We start from the raw sequence: 19,652 nt of genomic DNA, 5'->3' as shown, positions 1-19,652 counted from the left end.
TTATTTCAGCATCCATCATTTCTCTCTTTCTTCTTTCTGTCCTTCCATCTCCGTCTATCTGTATCTCTTCCTGTGCTGCCCATTTCTCTCTCTCAGAGATCTGAGGCAGAATGAACTGATACAAATGAGGTTGTCTGTTGGAGGCTGCCGTAGCTTCCCTGCTTCATTTAGCTGCGGAGGAAGGAAAAAAAACCCTTTTTGGAGCCCTCAAGCCATGTGTCAGGACTTCAAGCGTGAAAGCGTATGTATCTACAGAATGTATGCGCATGTGTACACTCAGATACACACACACACACACACACACACACACAATGTATACATGTAGCCTCCCATGTGTCCTCCACTTGACAGAATCATTTCAGGCAACGCTGGAAATTCAAATCTATGATCGCATCTCACATCAAGTATGATTTTTAGCAGTAACTTTCCCCATACAGACTCTGATACCTGTACTAAAGAATGATGTCACTCATCACTGCCTCATCTGTTAATGCTTGATCATCCAGTACATCAACATTTAATGAGAAAGTCAAAGTCGGGCTATTATTGATTTGAAAGTGTCACCTTAGAAAGGAATTTAAAAGATTTCTTGACATATCACCACATGTGGTGTTAGCGAAAGCAAAACATTGCAAGTGCTGAACTATCAGTCTCCTATAAACTAACTCTAAGTACTAACTCTAAAACTAAGTAAACAAGTGTAATTTCCAAAATGTGTAGTAATAACTTTAATATTTGCATTACTCACACATGCTGTTCCATATCTATCTCATAAAACATGTTTGATAATAGGTGTATAAACATCATCATTTAATCTGTGCTAATTTTGTTTTTGTTTTTTAAGAGGAGATATATTAAATGAAATTAAACATTAAGTTCATAGCTTATTTCAAATACTGAGTTGATTGATTTATGTTACTATTTTATTTACATTATTAGGCTTTTGCTTTATAGTCATATATATTTATATATACACAGGCTACATACCCTAACTCTACATGAGTTTTGCATTGTTCCACATATTATTTACAGCTGAGCAGGCACCTGCGCCAGCAGTAGGGGGACACGCACGGCAGCACCAGATGAGGTAGCCCCGGGCCACGGCCACTTGTGGGACTCACTACTCATTTGAGAGAGTGGGTTGCATTATGTGTTTACTGTACTGTATTGGCTATGAGTACTGCAGAGTGTATGTGTGTGTGTGTGGGAGTGGAAAGAAGGGGGGGGGGGGGGGGGGGGTTGGGGGCAGTGGTGGTGGTGGTGGTGGTGGTGGGTGGGGGGGGGCACTACAGATGTCCTTGCCCTGAGCTTTTTCTACATGAAAATCAGTGCTGCTCTGGAAGAATCGCTGGCACTGAGTGACGTCACATTATACAGCAGCAATGATTCCTGGAGTCAGATGTGGAGGGTTAAGTCTTAGCTGAGAGAGTCATTGCTAAAGGGAAAGTGCTGCAGTGAGACTGGATACTGGTTCCATTAGGTTTGCTCCTCTGAAACTTTATAACATCTCAATATCAGGATGTGTTTTTATCAATTTATCAGCTGTTTTATTCTATTCTTTTCACACAACTGAAGAAACACTGTATATTTGACATTAGAGCACAAATTTTGGTTGATTTTCACGAGGGCAGACCAGGGAGGCAAACAGCGCAAACAAGAAAAGGTACAGTAAATAGAAAAGAGAAAGCCTCTAAAGGAGATAAAGAGACAAACCAATATCAGTGAGAGACAGAGAGAAGAGGTGGCGATGAGCTGACTGTGAGAAGCACAGGAGCTTGCTGCCCTCTAGTGCCAAACACTCCAGCTCCCTCTGTGACAACAGAACAATAAGACACAGTTGAGATGAGAATGAATTATTCATAAATGATGGGATGATAAAGCAGTATTTCACAGATCTTAGATATGAGATATAATTGATCACGTATTGCTGATATCAAACACATGCTTGTCTCTAAGAATAGACGTAATCTCCTGGATGTTTTTGATGGTCTAAGGTGATATCCACAATACCTTAAGTACCACTAGACAATGCTCTGCTGGTAAATGTGCACAAGAGCCTCTGAGGCAGTATTAATGAGTAGCGTGTGCACTTTTTACCCATTTCTTATCAATAAAATACCATTAATCTGAAAACCAAGCCGTTTAAATGGCCATCCGGGCCCTTTTGAAAGCACCTGTTGTGGGCTACATGCATCATTTCAGGTCAGCTCACCACCTCCTCTCCTCCTGTTTTATGAATGTCAACAGTGTAACCTCTCTCTCTTTCTCTCTCCCCCACAGATTAACCTAGTAGTACCAGTCAGCACCAGCACAGGGGCGGTTCAGGTTTAATGTTTAAGCTTTAACTCCCCCCCCCCACCACACACACATTGGCCAATCGCCCTGCATGTGTGGAACTGAGCGTCCAGCACTGAGACTGAGTCACCTGAGAGGCTGAGGAGGGTGAGCTGAGTGGGCCTGGTGAACACGGCAGCCATTTTACAGTAGGTATCAGTTCCTGTTACCTTAAAAACACTTAATTAAAAGTCCCACGAGAGGCTGTCCACCTGAGCAGTGAGACAAGTCGAGGGTCAAACAGGTAAGGAAAGCTAATTTTTTTTCGTTGTCTTCAGAACAAATATACTCTGTGTTGTTAATGTGTTTCCACTTTGATAAGCTGTGACACCGTCATGACGGTTGCTGTGTATTAAGAGCTCATGCAGCAGCTCGCCATGAGTCACAGCTCAGCTTAAACTCCTCTGTTATTAGTTGAGTCTGAGCTGTACTGTAGTCATGTCGTGGTCCCTCTCTGGGTTGTTCTGCTGTAGCAGAGAATCTGAGAGGCGTTTAAAGGATTGCTCTGCGGCTTTGCACTGTTTTGGTTAACCACTTTCACAAACAGTGCAGGTGTATGTTTAGAAATCTTTTTTTCTACCATTAAAGGGATCCATCAGTTTCCCTTCAGTTCATTTGAATATAAAAATCTTTTAGCAGATTCTTGAAACTTGCTTGAGATGTGTAGTCCATCATAAGGAACACCAAGTTCGTAACAAGATAGAACAAGAATAACAAGAGATTGTCAAAAACACAAGGGGTCTTTGTTTTTCAAGTATATCTACTTCGAAGCTGCTATAAACAATATTGTTATTTCAACAACAGATCAAATGACTTCATGTTTTGACTTCCCCTGCCTGCTGTTTTTTGTAACAATCCTAAAGATAATAATATCCCTCAGCTCTATGTGGCATATTAGTGTCTTTCAGCTCATTGTTGTGGTTTTATGGCCCACAACTTTAATGTTTCTATCTGCCCAGACTCAAATGGCAGACACAAGCTGGTGAGCATTGTCGATCATTTATCAGTTAAAAGAGCCAGATCCCTCAGCAGTCACTGGAAACTAAAACAAAGATAAAAAAGAGAAGGAATATTGGACTTACACTGATAAGGTGGACAGAAACATCATTCTGATTAAATGCTAATGTTGCTTCTGTATCTGCTGGATTGTAAATAGGCAACTGTTTGCTAACTAGTTTGCTTGTTATCTTGTCAGCGTTGTTTGTACCATCTTCTTTCTGCTGCCCCCAAAGGGCCAAAAAGAGTGTCATATAATTCAGAGATGAAAATAAATCTACCTGGAATGGAATTTAAGTTAGTTCATTTTATTTTTATCTTAGAGAAGAAAGTAAAATCAGGGTCATTCATTCATGTCTAAGTTTTTTATACAATGAGAGGTTAATGGAAGGTAATATTAAGTTAATAAATCTGACTCTTGCACAAAGTTATTTTGATTTAAATCAGCTGAGAAGCATGGAGGTCTTGTTAAAAAAAACTTAACATGAAAGCTAGTGAGATTCTGGTAAGTTAATTATAGATTTCAGCGCATATAATTATAATATACATGCTTACTACACAAAACTAATAATTGATCTTTTTTTCCCTGCACAGTTTCTCCCTCTCCATGTCTCATGCGGGTTCTGTGATTACTTCATTCTCAATGAATTACCAAAATCAGCACACAGCATGAAAAGCTGGAGAAGGAAATTCAAGAGACAAGAGCTTGACAGTGTGGTCGGGTCCTCGTCTAGCAAGAGGAACTCCATTAGTGATCCACCAGTGCCTGTGTGGGTTACTCACACACCCACACCAGATGATATCACAGATGATGGTGAAAACTCCACATGCCACACATCCAGCACTCCACCATATGCAGAAAAGGAGGATGGTGACAAAAAAGGGAGCATGAAGAACAGGCTGAAATCCCTCATCCCTCAGTCGTGGGGGGGCATCATCCATAAATGGACAAGGGAAAGTGACAGGGAGAGTGATTCTGAACCCAGCACCACTACGATCCAGATCCTTCCCAATGGGACCAGGGTGAGCCCTCCTGTAAGCCCTCTGCTTGAGCGCAGGAACTGGGGAGAATCACTGGGCAACTCCAGCCATAACTCCCATAAGCCTTTGTTAAGGGACAGCCCCACTGGTGAGCTGTTCAATCAAGGCCCAGGAGAGGAGTCATTGCTCACCAGCATCCACCCAGCAGAGTACTATGCTGAGAAGGTGGAGGTCTATAAACAGAAGTACTCTTATTTGAAATCCTGGCCAGGCCTGCTCAGACTTCTTGCTGGGCTTCAGCTCCTGTTTGGGGGCATGGTCTTCGCCTGTGTCATCGCCTACATCCAGAAAGACAGTGAGTGGTCCAATGCCTACGGACTTTATAATGGCATATATAACAATGGGCTTGGCTTGTCTGGATACAGCTACAGAGGTCCCATGACTCCCTTCATCCTGGCCGTAGCTGGAGTCTCCTGGATCATAACCTTGTGTCTCTTGGTGATGGGAATGACTATGTATTATCGCACCATCCTCCTCGACTCCCCCTGGTGGCCTCTGACGGAGGCCTTCATTAACGTGGCGCTGTTCCTGCTCTACATGGCAGCAGGGATCGTATACCTGAATGATTTGAACCGCGGGGGGCTGTGCTACATGACAATAGGCGTTAACCCCATCATGGCCAATCTGTGTCGGGTTGATGGGGGTCAGATGGCGGGAACAGCTTTCATCTTCATCAACATGACAATGTATCTAGGAAGCTTCCTGGTGTGTTTGAAGATGTGGAGGCATGAGGCGGCGCGCAGAGAGAGGGAGTACTTTGAGAACCAGGTACAGCTCATAAATACTATGAAAATTTTAGATTAAAGACAAGGTCATCACTCCTAAATTCAAAGTGGGAGGGAAATAAATTACGATGCTGGGTACGGGAAGTGCTCCTTTTGAATCCAGTATAGAAGTATGGTTCAATAAGACCTATAGAAGAATGTTAGAAGTCCACTTTAAAGTGTTCACTGTGGCAGGTTTCTGCAAATATTCAGCCCACACTTTATTCCTTTCTCTACTGTGTCTACTTTTTACTGTCTTTGCTGCTTGCATTTAGGTGTGAGACAGGAGGCTGTCTAAATCTTTTTTTTTTTTTGCATCCCCCTGCCTTGTTTTTGTCTTTTTTTGATTTTGATTTTGATTTATGTCACATCAAACGCCATATTTATTGTAGGCAACAGTAAGAGATCCTGTTATTGATTGCAAATGTGCTGGCAACAGCCCCAAAGCAACAGTGGCAGACCAAATCCAATGAAATTTGAAGTCAGTCAAGACAATCTGCAGAGAGCATAGAGGCTGTCGGTACTGATATGTCAGCTTTTTCTGCTGGTTGATGCCATGGCAGTCAGCCAGGATTCATCCCAAAGCTGCAAACGTCTTTATTTCCTTACTCGATTGACCACATAGTCCCCTTTGTATAAATGTGCCAGAGGTAAGCTAAAGGTGAAGCAGACTTCCTATTTTATTTTTTATTTCTTTGTCAGTGGGACCATAACAAATACCAAACAAATTCATTCTTAAAACAAATAGCTGTGTGACTATATTGCAGTGGCCACTGGCCTCTGATCCAATTTTATTAGCACATCAAGCCAAATAATTAATTCCCTGCAAATCCAATATAATATTTTAAAGCATTAGGCTAGACAGATGTCTGTTCATTGTTGTGCCAGATTCTGGCAGAAAGTTTTGTCTACTAGTGTAAAGTGGCACTGACACAAACAGACAAGACACAAGAGTTATGTGTGTTTTTGTGTTCTTTTCTTCACTTCATTTCATTTCTGTCAGTGTGTACATCTACATGCTCAGTACAGTGTGCTGAATCGAGCACATAAAACACACATATTATTGTTGTTACATTGTAAGCATTTGTGATTGTTCCCTTCAGCTGCTAGCAAGCTCATTACTGTTTGCAAATAGAGTCTGTGTTATCGAGCATCGCAGCCACCAACTGTGGGTGAGAAACTGCATGGTCAGCCAATATATTTGATGTCAAATAAGAAAGGGTGAGAGGCCAGGAGTGAACATAATAATCCCACCTCGCAGCAGAGGGATTGCAGCTTCAGAGTTTTAGCTTATCAAAGCTAAAAGTTTTTTTTTTTTTTAAATCTTGGTGGTGATTTTTTTATTATTTTTTTTTCATGAGGGTTTGACCTAAATTTTGACCCAAGGGGTGTTAAAGAGCTTCTTGTAATTATGACACTGACCTGCACACATCATTCATTTGTTGGTTTATATTTGCTTTTTCTTTGACCTTGAGCCCCAGGAGGAGTTTCACCAGTCCATCCCATTAGACCCCCCAAAACCAAAACGCATTTCCTTCAAGGACGAAATAGATAAGTCTCTGAGCAAAGATCATACCAGTGCACACGCACTCGTTCCTGAGGTCCAAAAGAACCCAGTCAGTCTGAAGAGAGACACAGCATCCAAATACACTCCCAGAGCATATGTTGTCGCAGACTACATCAAGTGAGTGAACATCTAAACGATGCATGTTGGGAAGATTGTTCTACAGGAACAAAAGGAAGAATCGGTTTGCTGACTCATATTTTGGTCATGCCCCTTCATTCTGTAGGAAGTATCCAGAGATCAGCTGTGTGGAAGAACGGGAAAAGTACAAAGCTGTTTTCAATGACCAGTATCAGGAATACAAAGACCTTCACCAAGACATCAGCGCCACGCTCAATAAGTTCAGAGAGCTGGATGCCATGATGGTACAACTCCTCAGGGATGAACAAAGCCAGCAGGTGAGATGGATATGTTATGAACTTTATTTAAATATTTCCATATAACATATAAATGATTTCTGTGACTCACTTTGAGGAAGGCAAATGTGGTCTCCAAATTGATTATATTTTTTGCTTCTGCATGATGCAAATATGATGATGATTTATGTCATATTCTGTTTTTCCTGTAGGATCAGCAGAGGATTAAAGGCATTTTGAAGAAGTATCAGCAGAAAAAGAATGTAAGCCCCTTCTTTGTGCCTGCTCACTCTGAGGCAATTGAAAAATGATTTGCCAATTCTGATAGCCCACAGATGCATAAGAATTGCAACTGTTGTGTAAACACCCAGGTAATATTTGTTTTTTTTTAATAACGCTGTCCACTGATGCAAATAATAGTTTATATTATGAAATGTGGGAAATTGGGAAATTCTCATTTAACGCACCAGCATTACAGAATGAATCAGGCATGACAACAGCAAGCAGAAGGAAAGAGAAAGAGAGAAAAGGAAAGACAGATTTCAGTAATAGAGTTTGTAGCCACTAATCAGATTATTTTGTGTGTCTGTGTTTTGCAGGACCCCGCCTTCCTCGAGAAAAAGGAACGCTGTGATTACTTGAAATCCAAATTAAGCCACATCAAAAACAGAATCCGCACTTTTGACCAGGAGAACGTGACACATGGTCAGACATGAACAAGACCAGAAAGATGCATCTGCAGCAGCTGATGAGCGATCAGAACAAATCAGCTTTTGCCACACACACTTTGTTTCTCTTTGCTGATTCAGCGTATGCTTTAAAATTTTAATTCTGCCAAAGAATTTTTTTTAACAAAAGAATTTTGTGAAAATTTGCACAATAAAGTTGTTTTAAACTTAAATTCATTGTATTCAGTTTTTTTTATTTTCACTGACATTTTGAAAAAAAAAACTTGGGAAAATGTACTTTGTTTTTGGTAGTTTTTTTGTTGTTGTTGTTGTTGTTTGTTTGTTTCCTTTTTTCTAATCAAATAACAAGTAACAATAACAACAATAACAATCCAATAACATTGGTTTGTCTGAAATGTTTCCAGACAGGATTTGTTACAGATACTGATCATTTTTCTAAGAGAGATATCCACACATCCAACTACCTCAGATGCAGGTGAGTTGGAAAGTGTCACGTCAATTAAGCAAAAAAATTTCTCCTGCTCAGCATCACCATTTATTAATGTTTCAGTCCCTCTCAGTCTTCATCAAGAGTATTTTTTAAACAATTCTTACAACCATGATCTTACACAGATATTGCTCCGCCCATCTCGTGTGCACAGGTGTGGAGCAATTATTCTCCCATGGGAGTGTCGCTCAATAATTAACCTTGACATGTGTATAATCTGTCACATACATTACTTCATTTACATGAAAAGAGAAAAAAAAGAGAAAAGGTGAAAATATGAAAGAGGAGAAAACGATATGAACAAGTGAATCATTATCAACAAACAATTCAATGTACAAGATTATTGACAAAAATTACAATCTAAGGAAAGAGCATGTTGATGTTGCAGCTCTCATAAATCATTCAAAGAACTGTAACCACATAAATTATTTGTATCTTGAGCTTAACAAACATAGGCCTGTAAGATCCCAAGGCTCCTTAAAGAACAACATGCCAGGGAATCCCATCGTTCAGACCTTTGGGAGATAACATTTGCAGGTTAAATATCCAATGCAATTCTCCTCTGTTAAGGATTTCATCAGTGTTACCACCTCTATAATAGAAAATATCTTGGTAAAATGGTGACACAACAACAGTCTATCTTGTTTATCTTATGGAATTAACGGCTATCAGGCCAAACTCGCACACATTATCTGATTGTTTACATCCATTGTGTCCCTTCTATAAAAACACCTTTGTGAACATTATCATCAATGCTTCCTGCTGACTTCTGACTGTGTGGATGTAGCAGTAGCAACCACCTAACCTCATGCAGCAGTGTCCATCAAGATAACCGATGAATGTATTTTTATCTTCCTTTCTGCTCGGTTGCGTGGAAAGTGATTCCGGCTTTTCTGGTCATTTGGCTGTGTTAGTGCAGCAGTATCACAATGGACAATGGTGTTTGCTGCAGACTGATAGCTGTTGTAAAATAATCTGAATCTACTCTAGAAAACCAGCACAGCACAGTGTGGTGGTGGGTGATGGTGTCTGCTTTCAGGATTGCATTAACACTACAAAACTTAATGTGATTGCCTTCAGGACATGAATGGATTACTGAACAGAGTTAGTGGCCCAAGGGTTCAGCCTTTTACACATCTGTGCCCAGGGGCCCATGGTCCCATTATCTATACACACTTCAGGACTGCAACTAACAATCATTTCCATAATTATCAGTCTGCAAATTATTTTCTTAGTCAATTGTTTGGTCTATAAAATGTTCATCCTGATTTCCTAAAGCCTAAGGTGACATCTTCCAGTTACTCATTTTGTTTAAACAACACAAAAATCTTATACGTCTCAAGAGACAAAAGAAAACAAATCCTCACAACTAAGAAGCTGTAATTTGATAATGTTTGACAAATAACTTAAACGACTCATAGGTTTGTTTGTTTGTTTGTTGTTGTTTTTTTGTTTTTGTTGATCCACCAGTCAGTTATTCTACTGATTATAAGAGTAGAAGTATGGAGAGACTTTACTCTAGAATTGGAACGTAGCTGTAGCCTGCAGCCTCTCCATTATCTGTCAGAGGACATGTGGGAGCAGCAGGTGAGCAGTAGGTGAACTGTGTCCCTGCTGAGACACACTGCCACTCCGCAGGCCCACGGTGAGTCAGGCAGCTCCGTAGGTCTCATTTACGGGCTTTTTTTCGCTTTTACTCTTTTTTTTTTTTGATTAAGCGACGGAATCTACTATCAAAGAAAATGGCTTAGTTTACGACCGTCGATGATGCATAAAGCGGACATCGCGTTGTTAGGAAGGAGACTCACATGGATGACGCGATATGAAGGCGGCTGAGACGGTCAGGTACAAAGCTGAAGAACGTTTTCCATAGTGTTTGGGTAAGTTGTGTAACATCAAGGCTCTTATTGACTGATTTTTTTAAGTGTTACAATCTACAGAACGTTTAAATGAGTATTTCCCATCATATTCGTTCGGTTATCTGACCTGTTGAATGTTTAGAGAAGACTTTCAAGCATTAATAATGGACTTAAAAAGTACCTGGAAATGGCTTACGCGTTTGACCAGTTTCAAATAAAGTGCTCAGATCTTAAACTTGGAATGGAAAGTGGACAGTAGCTAAATATTTCACTTCAATATAACAGTGTGAATGGAGCTGGGGGGTGGGCAGGGGGTGCATTAAAAAAAGAAGGTGATGAGAAGTTATTTTTCTTTTGCTGTTGTTTTTCTTACTTTCTGAGAGTAGATTTGCAAAGTTGAATAAACTATGCGATTGATCGAAAAGACAAACAGCTCCTCCACGCCTCAGTGGGCTTATTTTGTAGCTTCCCCGGAGCTCTCTCTCAGTGGGCTGACACTCAGCAGGTGCACACAGGTAACATACTGTAGATGCAGCACAGGGAGGGAGCATGACTGTGGTTCTCGCCTGCAGTAAACACCACGCATGGCTGCCCCGGCTCGCCTCTTATCTGCTGTCTGTCTGAATTATTGAAGCCTGTTGGGTTGAGTTCCTCTAGAGTGATGAAGTGTGGGTCAGCGATACTAGACAAGAGGGTTCAGGGATGGGCTGAGGTGAATGAAGGGCAGAGAGGTGCACGCTGCGCCGGTCAGAGTGCTTCAAACCAAAACTGAGTTACATCAAATTAACAAAAATCCTGAAAAGGACAAAAAAGGACTAAGAAACAGGCATTTGGAATATAGTTATTTTATTTTCTGCATTCGCAGTTCAATTTTAAGTTCAATTGAATTTTAAGAGTCAGTTCACTTGTCAAGGCATCGCTCCAGAAGACTGAGACAACGCAGGGTTAGAATTCCACTGTTTAGCACCTTCAAAGCTGCTGTAAAATGCAAATATGAAGTTAAATGATGAAATGAGAGCCTTTGAAAAGGACATTTCTTTTACCATTAATTAGTTTATTTAATCTTATGTTTCCTTCCTCTTCCAGGTGAAATTGTAAGAACATCCACTATGTATGATAGCCCCCCTGTGTACAGCCCGCCTTACAGCACTACCTCACAAAACCTCTATACCCTGAGGAGCGTCCATTCTCCTCAGAGCCAGTATGTCCCTTACACCTACCATCTCCCTCCAGACTCCTACTACGTGGAGGAGAAGCCTCAGCACTTCTACCGCTGGTTTTCTCCCCCGGGTTTTGTCAAAACCTTCCAGGGAATCACTGTTCTTTTGTGTTTCCTCATCTTTGCCTGTGTGGCTTCAACTTTGGTGTGGGACATGAACGGATTTGGGTACGGGGGTTACGGTGTTGGGGCTACAGGGGGTGTCGCAGGGACGGGATCAGGATATTATGGAGGCAGCTACGGCTATGGCAGCTCCTACATGACGCCACAGTCTGCTAAGTCGGCTATGATCTCCATGGCAGCCATCAACTTCCTGGTTTCACTGGGCTTCCTAGTGGGGAGTTTCTCACGGTCCCGGATGATGAGGGGGTGCAGGTTTTACCTGACTGTGTTCATCTGTGATATCATCTTAGCCGTCCTTCAGGTCAGTCTGCCTCACTAGGTGTAAAATGTGGGAACATCAAGTCATGTAATACATATGTTATATAAAAAGTCTCCACTCAGATAACCTCACACGGTGGTATCATCAGTAAAATAATGATTTCCTCCACTTCCCAGAATGACTTTCATCAGCACTCACAGGTTAATGCATGCAGATGGAAATAGTAGTAGTGTCATAAGTATTAAATGGAGGATCAGAGATAAGATTCTCTCATGTCTTTGGTTTCTAGAGTCTTATTACTTACTTAAAACACCTTGTGGCCGTATTGTAGCTGCATTGCATTCTGGTCTATTGAGCCCAATCTCTGCCCATTCTATAATGAATTTCACTTTGCATGATTGTTTTGCTGTATATGATTAGACAAAACTGTCAATTTAGAAAGAATACTGTGACTGCAGTCAAAAAGCTGTTAGGAGGCAACCATAGAGACCAGCAAGTTCAAAGACTATAAGCTGACATTAAGTGTTCAGACCAAAATATGATTTTTTTTGGAGGTTTAAGCCTACAAGAACAGGTTTTTTGGCCTCTTTTGGGCTGAAAGGTCTCCATGATAATTCTGTGTGAGTTCATCACTATGAATAACTGCTTTCACATACAGTAATCGGTATCAGCCACACTATGTGTATTATAGTAACTTTATGTGGAAATTCTCAAATCAAGTCAGTGGTGTGATTTAGCTTACCTCTCTTTTTAGGGCATCATCGACATTATCTTTGTGATTGGGGTGAACCCAATGTCTCAGAGCTCACAGAGCATGCTGTACAACCCCATGCTGATGATGTGCCAGAACATCCAGGGCAGCCCCAGCCTCAGCGGCAGCGTGGGGGCTGGTTTTCCAGGGGGGTTCCCCATGTACAATCAATACCTGCACCACTACTGCTACATGGACCCTGAAGAGGTTAGTTGCATTATCCTGTTTTATTCTAGTCTTGTGTGTTTTGTTCCATTCTGATCTATGATAACTCTCTTTCATCAGGCGGTAGCCTTAGTGTTGGGTCTGATGGTGGTATTGGCTCTGTCCCTGTCTGCTTACTACGCCTACAAGACCCGCAGCAAGATTTGGCGCCACGGAAAAGCTAACATCTTCTGGGACGAGTCGCTGGTGAGGGCATCAGAGGGCCAAGACGTGCAGGACTGGGTTAGTAAAATCTCTGTCTCTATTTATTTAACACAGGATGAATGGGAATGATTGTGTATCAACAGTTTTAGTGAGTAAGTAAATGTGTGAGTAAAGACAGAGTCATTTGGGGGAAGTTAATGAGCACTTTGCTTGGAAATCCTTTGACCTAAAGTTTACACCACGGACAAACTGATAAAAGATGTGGAAGCCATGTGACTTATGTTTATTTCTGTGTTGTTTTCAGCCAGATAAGGGAACAAGAGCCAGAGTGACCCCCACTGCTCACAGTGTGATGTTTGGTCTTTTCTAGTTTACCAAAAGTATTACGTCTAAGGGCCAATATACACACATCATTCCGATTCTCGTGCCGTGCTCATGACTGTCGCCTGCTGTTACTGACTCTGAGAACATTGCTGTTTATCTTCGGCACACCCAGGTTTCACTCTGACTGATCATTAACCTGTCTGGTGATAACAGCTGCACATATGACTGACAAGCTACATTATATGATCTCCTGTGAAAGGAAAGCAGTCAGGAGACTCTTTTGAGGTAATTCACCTCATGGTTAAGAGCCAGGTTTCATGTTTGAGGTTGTTTGAGCAGATATTATCATGTATAAACTTCCTGTACGCAGTCATGCTCTCACGTTTTTAGAGGATGGTAAAGTACTCTGTGAATTTAGCTCTTAACACATTGTGGCATATATTCCAACAAAAGACAGTCATTACTAAAATCTCACCAGATTTAGCTGTACTTGTGAACATGGTGAACATTATGCCTGTTAAACATACGATATTGCATATTATTATTGTCACCTTGAGCATTTTAGCAAGCTCACATAAGCATTTAGCTCAAAGCACCACTGTGTCTGAGTGCAGCCTCAAAGAGCCATTAGCATGAGTGAACATGAGTATTGAGAGTGTAGACTCTCAGTACCCTTGGTATTTCTAAACTTTTCCAAAAACCAAAAACATCAGGAAAGGATTTTCAGTTTTATTTATTTATTTATATATTTTCAGTACAGGACATTTGCAGTTGTTTAAAGTTAATAACCTTTGTGGAATCTCTGCTTCTGGTAATTGAAAATTGCAAGTCAGCACTGTCTGAGAAAATGGACAACATCTGCCTTTGTGCAGGCATCCACTACTTCGGCCTCAAGGGCTTATCGCCTAAGGAGGTCCTTGTCCTGTTTTCATCTGCTTTGGGAGCCTCAGACTATTACCTGTTCTCCAAGATAAAGAAAGAGCTCAGTGTGCATTATGACTTTTCTCAGAAAAATGTAACTAAATACATATGTTAGTGTTCACAATCCAAAGTGGTAGTAGTTGTTAATGATATTCTTTCAATAGCTATGGGTGTACAAAGTGTCCAGCCTGGACTCTGCAGACTTAATTTAATTTCTGACCCCTCCTCATGGAATATGACCTTACTGCAGACATGAGTTGTGAGTAGATCAACCAAAGAATCATTTTCCTTTTCGGGCTGTTTCATTTGAAGCATTTTTGGTGGCCTTAATGTTGCAAAAAAATTATGTCTCTGTGTGCCAGAAATATCTCCTCACTTCAAATTGGACCCCCAGTCTGGGAACCACTTTCCTAGAGCATCAGTGCTCCAGCACTTAGCAGGTATGCATGGTTGTAGATTCCTGTGAAAGCTGGGCTGTTTGTACTTCACAGTGGTAGCCCCGTGTGGTATTTAACAGTGATTAATCTACTAGAGTAGCAGTGTACTATGAGTGTGTCATGTCCACCATGACTCATTATTTAAAGGGAAGAAACATATTTAGTCAGTTTCTCCAGCGAGGCCTTGGCCTACATACTGCCTATCACTGTAAAGCGTGTAGTGAGTGGCTTCATCGAGATGCAGGCCCTATTCTGGGGCACTCGTGTATCGCAGTGAAGATGCTTGCCTTGCAGGGAGGCATATATAATGTATGTGGCATGTATAATGTATAAAAAGGGTTGAGTTGCCTCTGTGTTGCTGTGTGAATCCCTACAGAGCATGGTGGCGCTAAATGATTCAGTTTGTGAAGGGGACTGCTACACACTGCTGCAAATTAGACTCCTGGCAAAGAATTAATTTCCCAGTGTTTTGTGTTACATTTTCGCTTAACACAAGTGGAAACTGTGGTAATTGAGAAAATAATGTAGGAAAATTAGATTAAAAGCAAATGCTGCATAATTTTTGAAAATTCTGTGTCACTTGCATTGAAAAGGACATCCCAATTAATATATAGAAACATGAACAAGGTCAAAGGAGAGAGCAGAACTATGAACATGAAGCAATGAAGAATAGGAATTTGCAGCTCCTCCAAAGAGAATTAATATCTCAGGATGGTGAATTCAATAACATATTTTGAGAGAAAATGTTTTATGCTGCAGAACTGAAAACTTATTTTAAAAAAAAAGCTGAAATGATGAGCCAAACTGATGCTCAGCCGAACGAATATTAATGGTATGTATTCGTAATGGATTGGTTTTTCACAAACCATCCTTAAAACTGTGTATTTCCCTTTGTATATTGTTGTAAAATTGAATACCTTTGGAGTTTTTAGAACAATTTTAAGACACTTTTGGATCCTATGCATAGTGAACATCAAAAACAATCATTAGCTGCGGTCCTAAAACTAAAACTAAAACTAAAACTAAAAAAAAAAAAAAATCAAACCACTAAACCAAACTCTCCTTTTCCATTTACACCACTTCCAGATTTCCTTCTTTCTGAATATTAGCTTTGGCAGAAAGTGTCAGCTTCTCAAATACTGGCTGGACTGAACAGCACAGGAATTAATAACACTTGAATTTCACAAAGCTGCAGCTGTCACAGCACCTTTCCACTGCAGTGTATCAGATTCCCTGCAGTTTCTGGGAGCTTTTCCACGTAGAGGATCATCCTCCGACTGCACATTCATGAGATCTGTTTCACAGGCTGTTTTTTCCAGACGCTCGCATCAGCTCACCAGATCCTCGTCCTGTGTGACTACACCCTAATCCAGAAATAGGTCGAAGACTAGGAGTCATTAATGATGCATCATACAGTATGACAGTAGATTACATGAGCCATAATGCAGTTTTAGTGTTTGGTATACTCTGTCTCGTATGAGGGTGTTTTCTTTTGGCCTTGCGTTTTTTTTAATGCTGATTTTACATTTTTTTCTCCACTTTCCATGGCTGTTATGGGCTGTAACATTAGTGTGGGCCAAAATTATCTGTTTGATAAGCGCACTGTGCTTTTTTTTTTCTCCACTGAAAGACAAAAAGAGTCCTGGTGCTCCGCTTCATGTTTACCTGGTAGTTTAGAAAGATGAAGCATCAGAAATGTCTGTTCCACCAATTCCACTCCTATCTCAACCTTTCTCAGTGTGTTCATGATGAGACAGACACACACTCTTCCACTGCTAACATGTGGTTCATGTCAGACACAGTTCAGAAAATTGAAGTGTGTTTCCTTACAACTAATTGGTTCTGATGGTTTTTGAAAGAAAGGCTTTGAGGTGAGACACTGATCATTCTGGAAACCTGGAGGAAGAGACTTCTGTTCTCTGGGGTTGATGAATATTAAAGCTGCTTTTCATTTTACTGCAGTGTGTCACACTGTGGCCAAGGCTACTGTGTGTGTGTGTGTGTGTCCTTGTATCTGTCTGGCTGCATGCATATGTCTGGCAGTGACATAACCTCGCTCATTAGAGTGTTTTTGAGCACACTGAGCTGATCAGTGTAGAGAACTTCAATGTTTTTTATGTGACAGATTCAGTACAGAAAAGGGTCTTTCTGTCCAGGATAAAAAAAATGCATTTGATTCCTCCTCAGGATTATCTTGTATATGTCATGATGCTAAATATGATATATATTTCAGAATACTGACAGACATTCAGATCATATAATTTGTATTTTGTTATTGTTGATCTTCTGTCTTGTTCTGCATCAATATGATCCAGAAACTACAAACCCCCTACGTTAAATGAAGGGATTCTGATTCCAGCTTCTTGACATCATCTTAGGTGAACCATGTGGGAGAGGCGCGCAGCACACAGCAGGCACCAACTGTCGTCGTATCAGAGAGAGCAGCGCCTGACCGCAGGGTGGAAAACAGTGTGGTCTCCTACAGCAATAGAACGGTCAGCATTCACAGCGAGGGACAATATAAAAGCAACAGGTGAGTGATGGCGGCAGCTGATGGGTCCATGACGCAGGAACACCACAGTATGATCTCTGCTCAGAAAACAGGACACATTAGAGATCGCTATAAACGCACACGCATCTTACTTCCTGTGAGGACAATGATGCTTAATGTGATTATATCATAATAAAAGAGCAAATAAGTCAACAAATAAATCATCAGTCATCACTTATGGTGATCTGTTGGATTTTGTTCTACCAGGAAGCTCTTTAAGGGCAAGTGGAACATAAATTTCATGATGTATTGTTTTAATACTGCAAAAGGTCAGACAGTGGGATTGGAAACATTAATTTGTTAAACTCAGCACATCTAATATCAATATAACATCAAATAATCTGTCCACTACCTTGCTCTTCCTCTAGGCATTTTACTCCATCCTGCCAACACTGGAGCACTACCATGTCATACATGTGGCCCGTGTGCAGATGCATACATCAGCAATTTATGACAACAAATAGGCACCAGATACCAGAGCCACCAAAACGAAACTCTAAACTCTCTAAACACAAAAATAAAGCCAGTATACAAATGTGGCTGTGGATGTCTTAGGAAATATATACAAATATACAAGTAAAACTTATTGTATCTTCCATAGTTTCTCTGCTGACAACAGTAATGGTCGTGGTGCTGAGCCTCTGTACCAGAACAGCAGGGTCACAGTTTACTCCAGCAGCTCCTCAGACGAGACTGACAGCGTCCGGAAACCTCCTCCTTACCATGTGGAGAGGGAACAGAGGAAGGACCGAAAGCCCCGGCCTGCTGTTCAGGAGATGGTGGAGTCTCAATATGAAACCGGTTACACCACTGGGGACACTGGTAATGAGTTGGACCGGGACCACACAGATTACCTTTACAGGTGGGGTACTACTCAGCTTGAGGCAAGGAAAAACCAATGTCAGTGTCAGTATTTAAAAATCTCTATTGGTCAAACCCAACTTAACCAATCTGGCAGTAAGACTGCCTTCCTTATGGCCTCGTCTTTCTAATTAATGACAGCTTTGTTAGAGAGAATATGCTCTGCCCTGGAACAGACAGTGTTCATATTATTTCAGAAGAAAATGCTGTAATACCACAAACACTGGCAATCATCACCAGTGTCTTTAAGGCAAGTTGGCCAACTGTTAAATTGATTTTAATTTAATACTGGTAAGAAGACTGATAAAAAGCTCATCCCCGTCTGCATTTGCCGCTGCCTGAATAATACTTTTAATTTAATAATCATTTAATGTCTTCGTATTAATATCCCACTCCAGGCTGTACCCAGAGATAACTTCAGACGAGCAGCGCCAGCAGTACAAGAAGGAGTTCGACTCTGATCTGGCCCGCTATAAGAGCCTCTGTACTGAAATGGATGACATCAGTGACCAGATGCACAAGCTGAGCCGCGAACTGGACACGTTGGACGAAGGCTCCATGAAGTACCAGGTAGAGAAAAACAGGAGGGAGGACTGCAGAGTGGAAAAATCCAGGGCAGACTGCCAGAAGAGTAGACAGCCATAGCTGTGCCTTTTAATTATACCCAAGAGCTTAGTTCATTCTCAATATGAGCCTGTTGGACTGCCACAGAAAAATGAAGAAGTGAAGGTAAACCAAGCCAGTGCAAACTGGCTTGGTTTACCTTCATGTTTGTGTGTTTTTGTCATTAGGATTAAAAATGGTCAAGATGGTGCATTTTCAGAATTTACTTTGGTTGTTTATGACAGAATGTCAAGCACAATTAAGTGGCAGAGTTTGTATTTCCATTCTCAGGGTGTGGCAGAGGAGTATAACCGACTGAAAGACCTTAAAAGGGTGAGTGAAATTAGATAATAAGAGACAATTCAATTTGGGAAAAATGCGTGTTTTGCTTTCTTGCCAAGATTTATCTTGTGCTTGTACAATGAATATGGAGGAAAAAAGTGACTGAGCACATTTCTCAAAATGTCAAATCATTCCACTACTAGTATTACTTACTTATTGCTACTATTGATAATGGTATTTTAATATCTGCTTGCTTAAATTTCTCTTTCCTCTAGACACCAGACTATCAAGCAAAGAAGAAGCAGAGCAAAGAAATTCGGCAAAAGCTTTTCCACATCAAACGTTTGGTAAAAATCTATGACCAAGGTCTTTGTTAGAGTGTCTCAGTAATAGGTCCAACCTGAGGCTGAGGATGAGCACTGACAAGGTGAGACCTGGCTAAAGAAACGAGGATATATCCTCCATTTCCCTTTGGTTTTATTGCTTTGCTGTTTGACTTGTAACAGCACGACCTTCATACTGACCTCACAGTCTCTGAGCATCAGCTCTGGTTTTTAACTCTTATGTTTCCTGTATTACTTTTGCAGCTGTCAGGATAAAGCTAGTGACTGACTTTGCTCTGTGTGACTGACGACTCACATTTGATTTTTTTTTTTTTTTTTTGTACCTGTACCCAAGACATTCCCTTTACAGCGGCAATTTTGATTTAATGTTTAATTAGAGAATATTAGATTTTTGGTGGCTAATGAAAGTCAGTTTTTATATGGAGATAATGTGTCATGAATGAGGATAAAGACAAGACAAAATAATGGAAATAAACTAATAAATAAAACACTTCAGTTTTTGGAACATGAAAACTTTA

General features: G+C 40.8%; 2 protein-coding genes across 3 annotated transcripts; both read left to right on the top strand.

The window, feature by feature from the left end:
• The first annotated feature begins 2,442 nt into the window (after positions 1-2,442).
• On the top strand, positions 2,443-7,858 carry ocel1 (occludin/ELL domain containing 1). Of its 2 annotated transcripts, none has more exons than XM_041055425.1 (6): positions 2,443-2,578; positions 3,925-5,139; positions 6,632-6,819; positions 6,926-7,097; positions 7,268-7,318; positions 7,655-7,858. In XM_041055425.1, exons 2-6 carry the CDS (start codon positions 4,000-4,002, stop codon positions 7,769-7,771), a joined length of 1,668 nt encoding a protein of 555 aa, XP_040911359.1. In that variant the 5' UTR covers positions 2,443-2,578; positions 3,925-3,999; the 3' UTR covers positions 7,772-7,858. The 2 variants fall into 2 exon arrangements, with proteins under 2 accessions (XP_040911359.1, XP_040911360.1); XM_041055426.1 differs by having other exon boundaries at positions 2,453-2,483.
• Positions 7,859-9,983: 2,125 nt separating this feature from the next.
• On the top strand, positions 9,984-19,394 carry zgc:154006 (uncharacterized protein LOC563016 homolog). Its single transcript, XM_041055545.1, has 9 exons — positions 9,984-10,111; positions 11,177-11,733; positions 12,446-12,649; positions 12,728-12,889; positions 16,872-17,026; positions 17,646-17,906; positions 18,304-18,475; positions 18,800-18,841; positions 19,066-19,394. Exons 2-9 carry the CDS (start codon positions 11,200-11,202, stop codon positions 19,165-19,167), a joined length of 1,632 nt encoding a protein of 543 aa, XP_040911479.1. The 5' UTR covers positions 9,984-10,111; positions 11,177-11,199; the 3' UTR covers positions 19,168-19,394.
• Positions 19,395-19,652: the final 258 nt, after the last annotated feature.

This window comes from Toxotes jaculatrix, chromosome 14 (assembly GCF_017976425.1).
Source record: "Toxotes jaculatrix isolate fToxJac2 chromosome 14, fToxJac2.pri, whole genome shotgun sequence".
Taxonomy (NCBI): domain Eukaryota; kingdom Metazoa; phylum Chordata; class Actinopteri; family Toxotidae; genus Toxotes; species Toxotes jaculatrix.
This window is presented reverse-complemented; position numbering and strand designations above follow the sequence as displayed.

What these genes read in the sequence shown, in the direction of transcription:
- zgc:154006 (XM_041055545.1), top strand. Translation starts at nt 11,200, where the DNA reads ATGTATGATAGCCCCCCTGTGTACAGCCCGCCTTACAGCACTACCTCA. An exon ending in GCCAAGACGTGCAGGACTGG is followed by an intron (nt 12,890 to 16,871) that starts GTTAGTAAAATC and finishes ACATCATCTTAG; the next exon opens with GTGAACCATGTGGGAGAGGC. An exon ending in GACTGAAAGACCTTAAAAGG is followed by an intron (nt 18,842 to 19,065) that starts GTGAGTGAAATT and finishes TCTTTCCTCTAG; the next exon opens with ACACCAGACTATCAAGCAAA.
- ocel1 (XM_041055425.1), top strand. Translation starts at nt 4,000, where the DNA reads ATGAAAAGCTGGAGAAGGAAATTCAAGAGACAAGAGCTTGACAGTGTG. An exon ending in GGGAGTACTTTGAGAACCAG is followed by an intron (nt 5,140 to 6,631) that starts GTACAGCTCATA and finishes GAGTTTCACCAG; the next exon opens with TCCATCCCATTAGACCCCCC. An exon ending in GTTGTCGCAGACTACATCAA is followed by an intron (nt 6,820 to 6,925) that starts GTGAGTGAACAT and finishes TTCATTCTGTAG; the next exon opens with GAAGTATCCAGAGATCAGCT.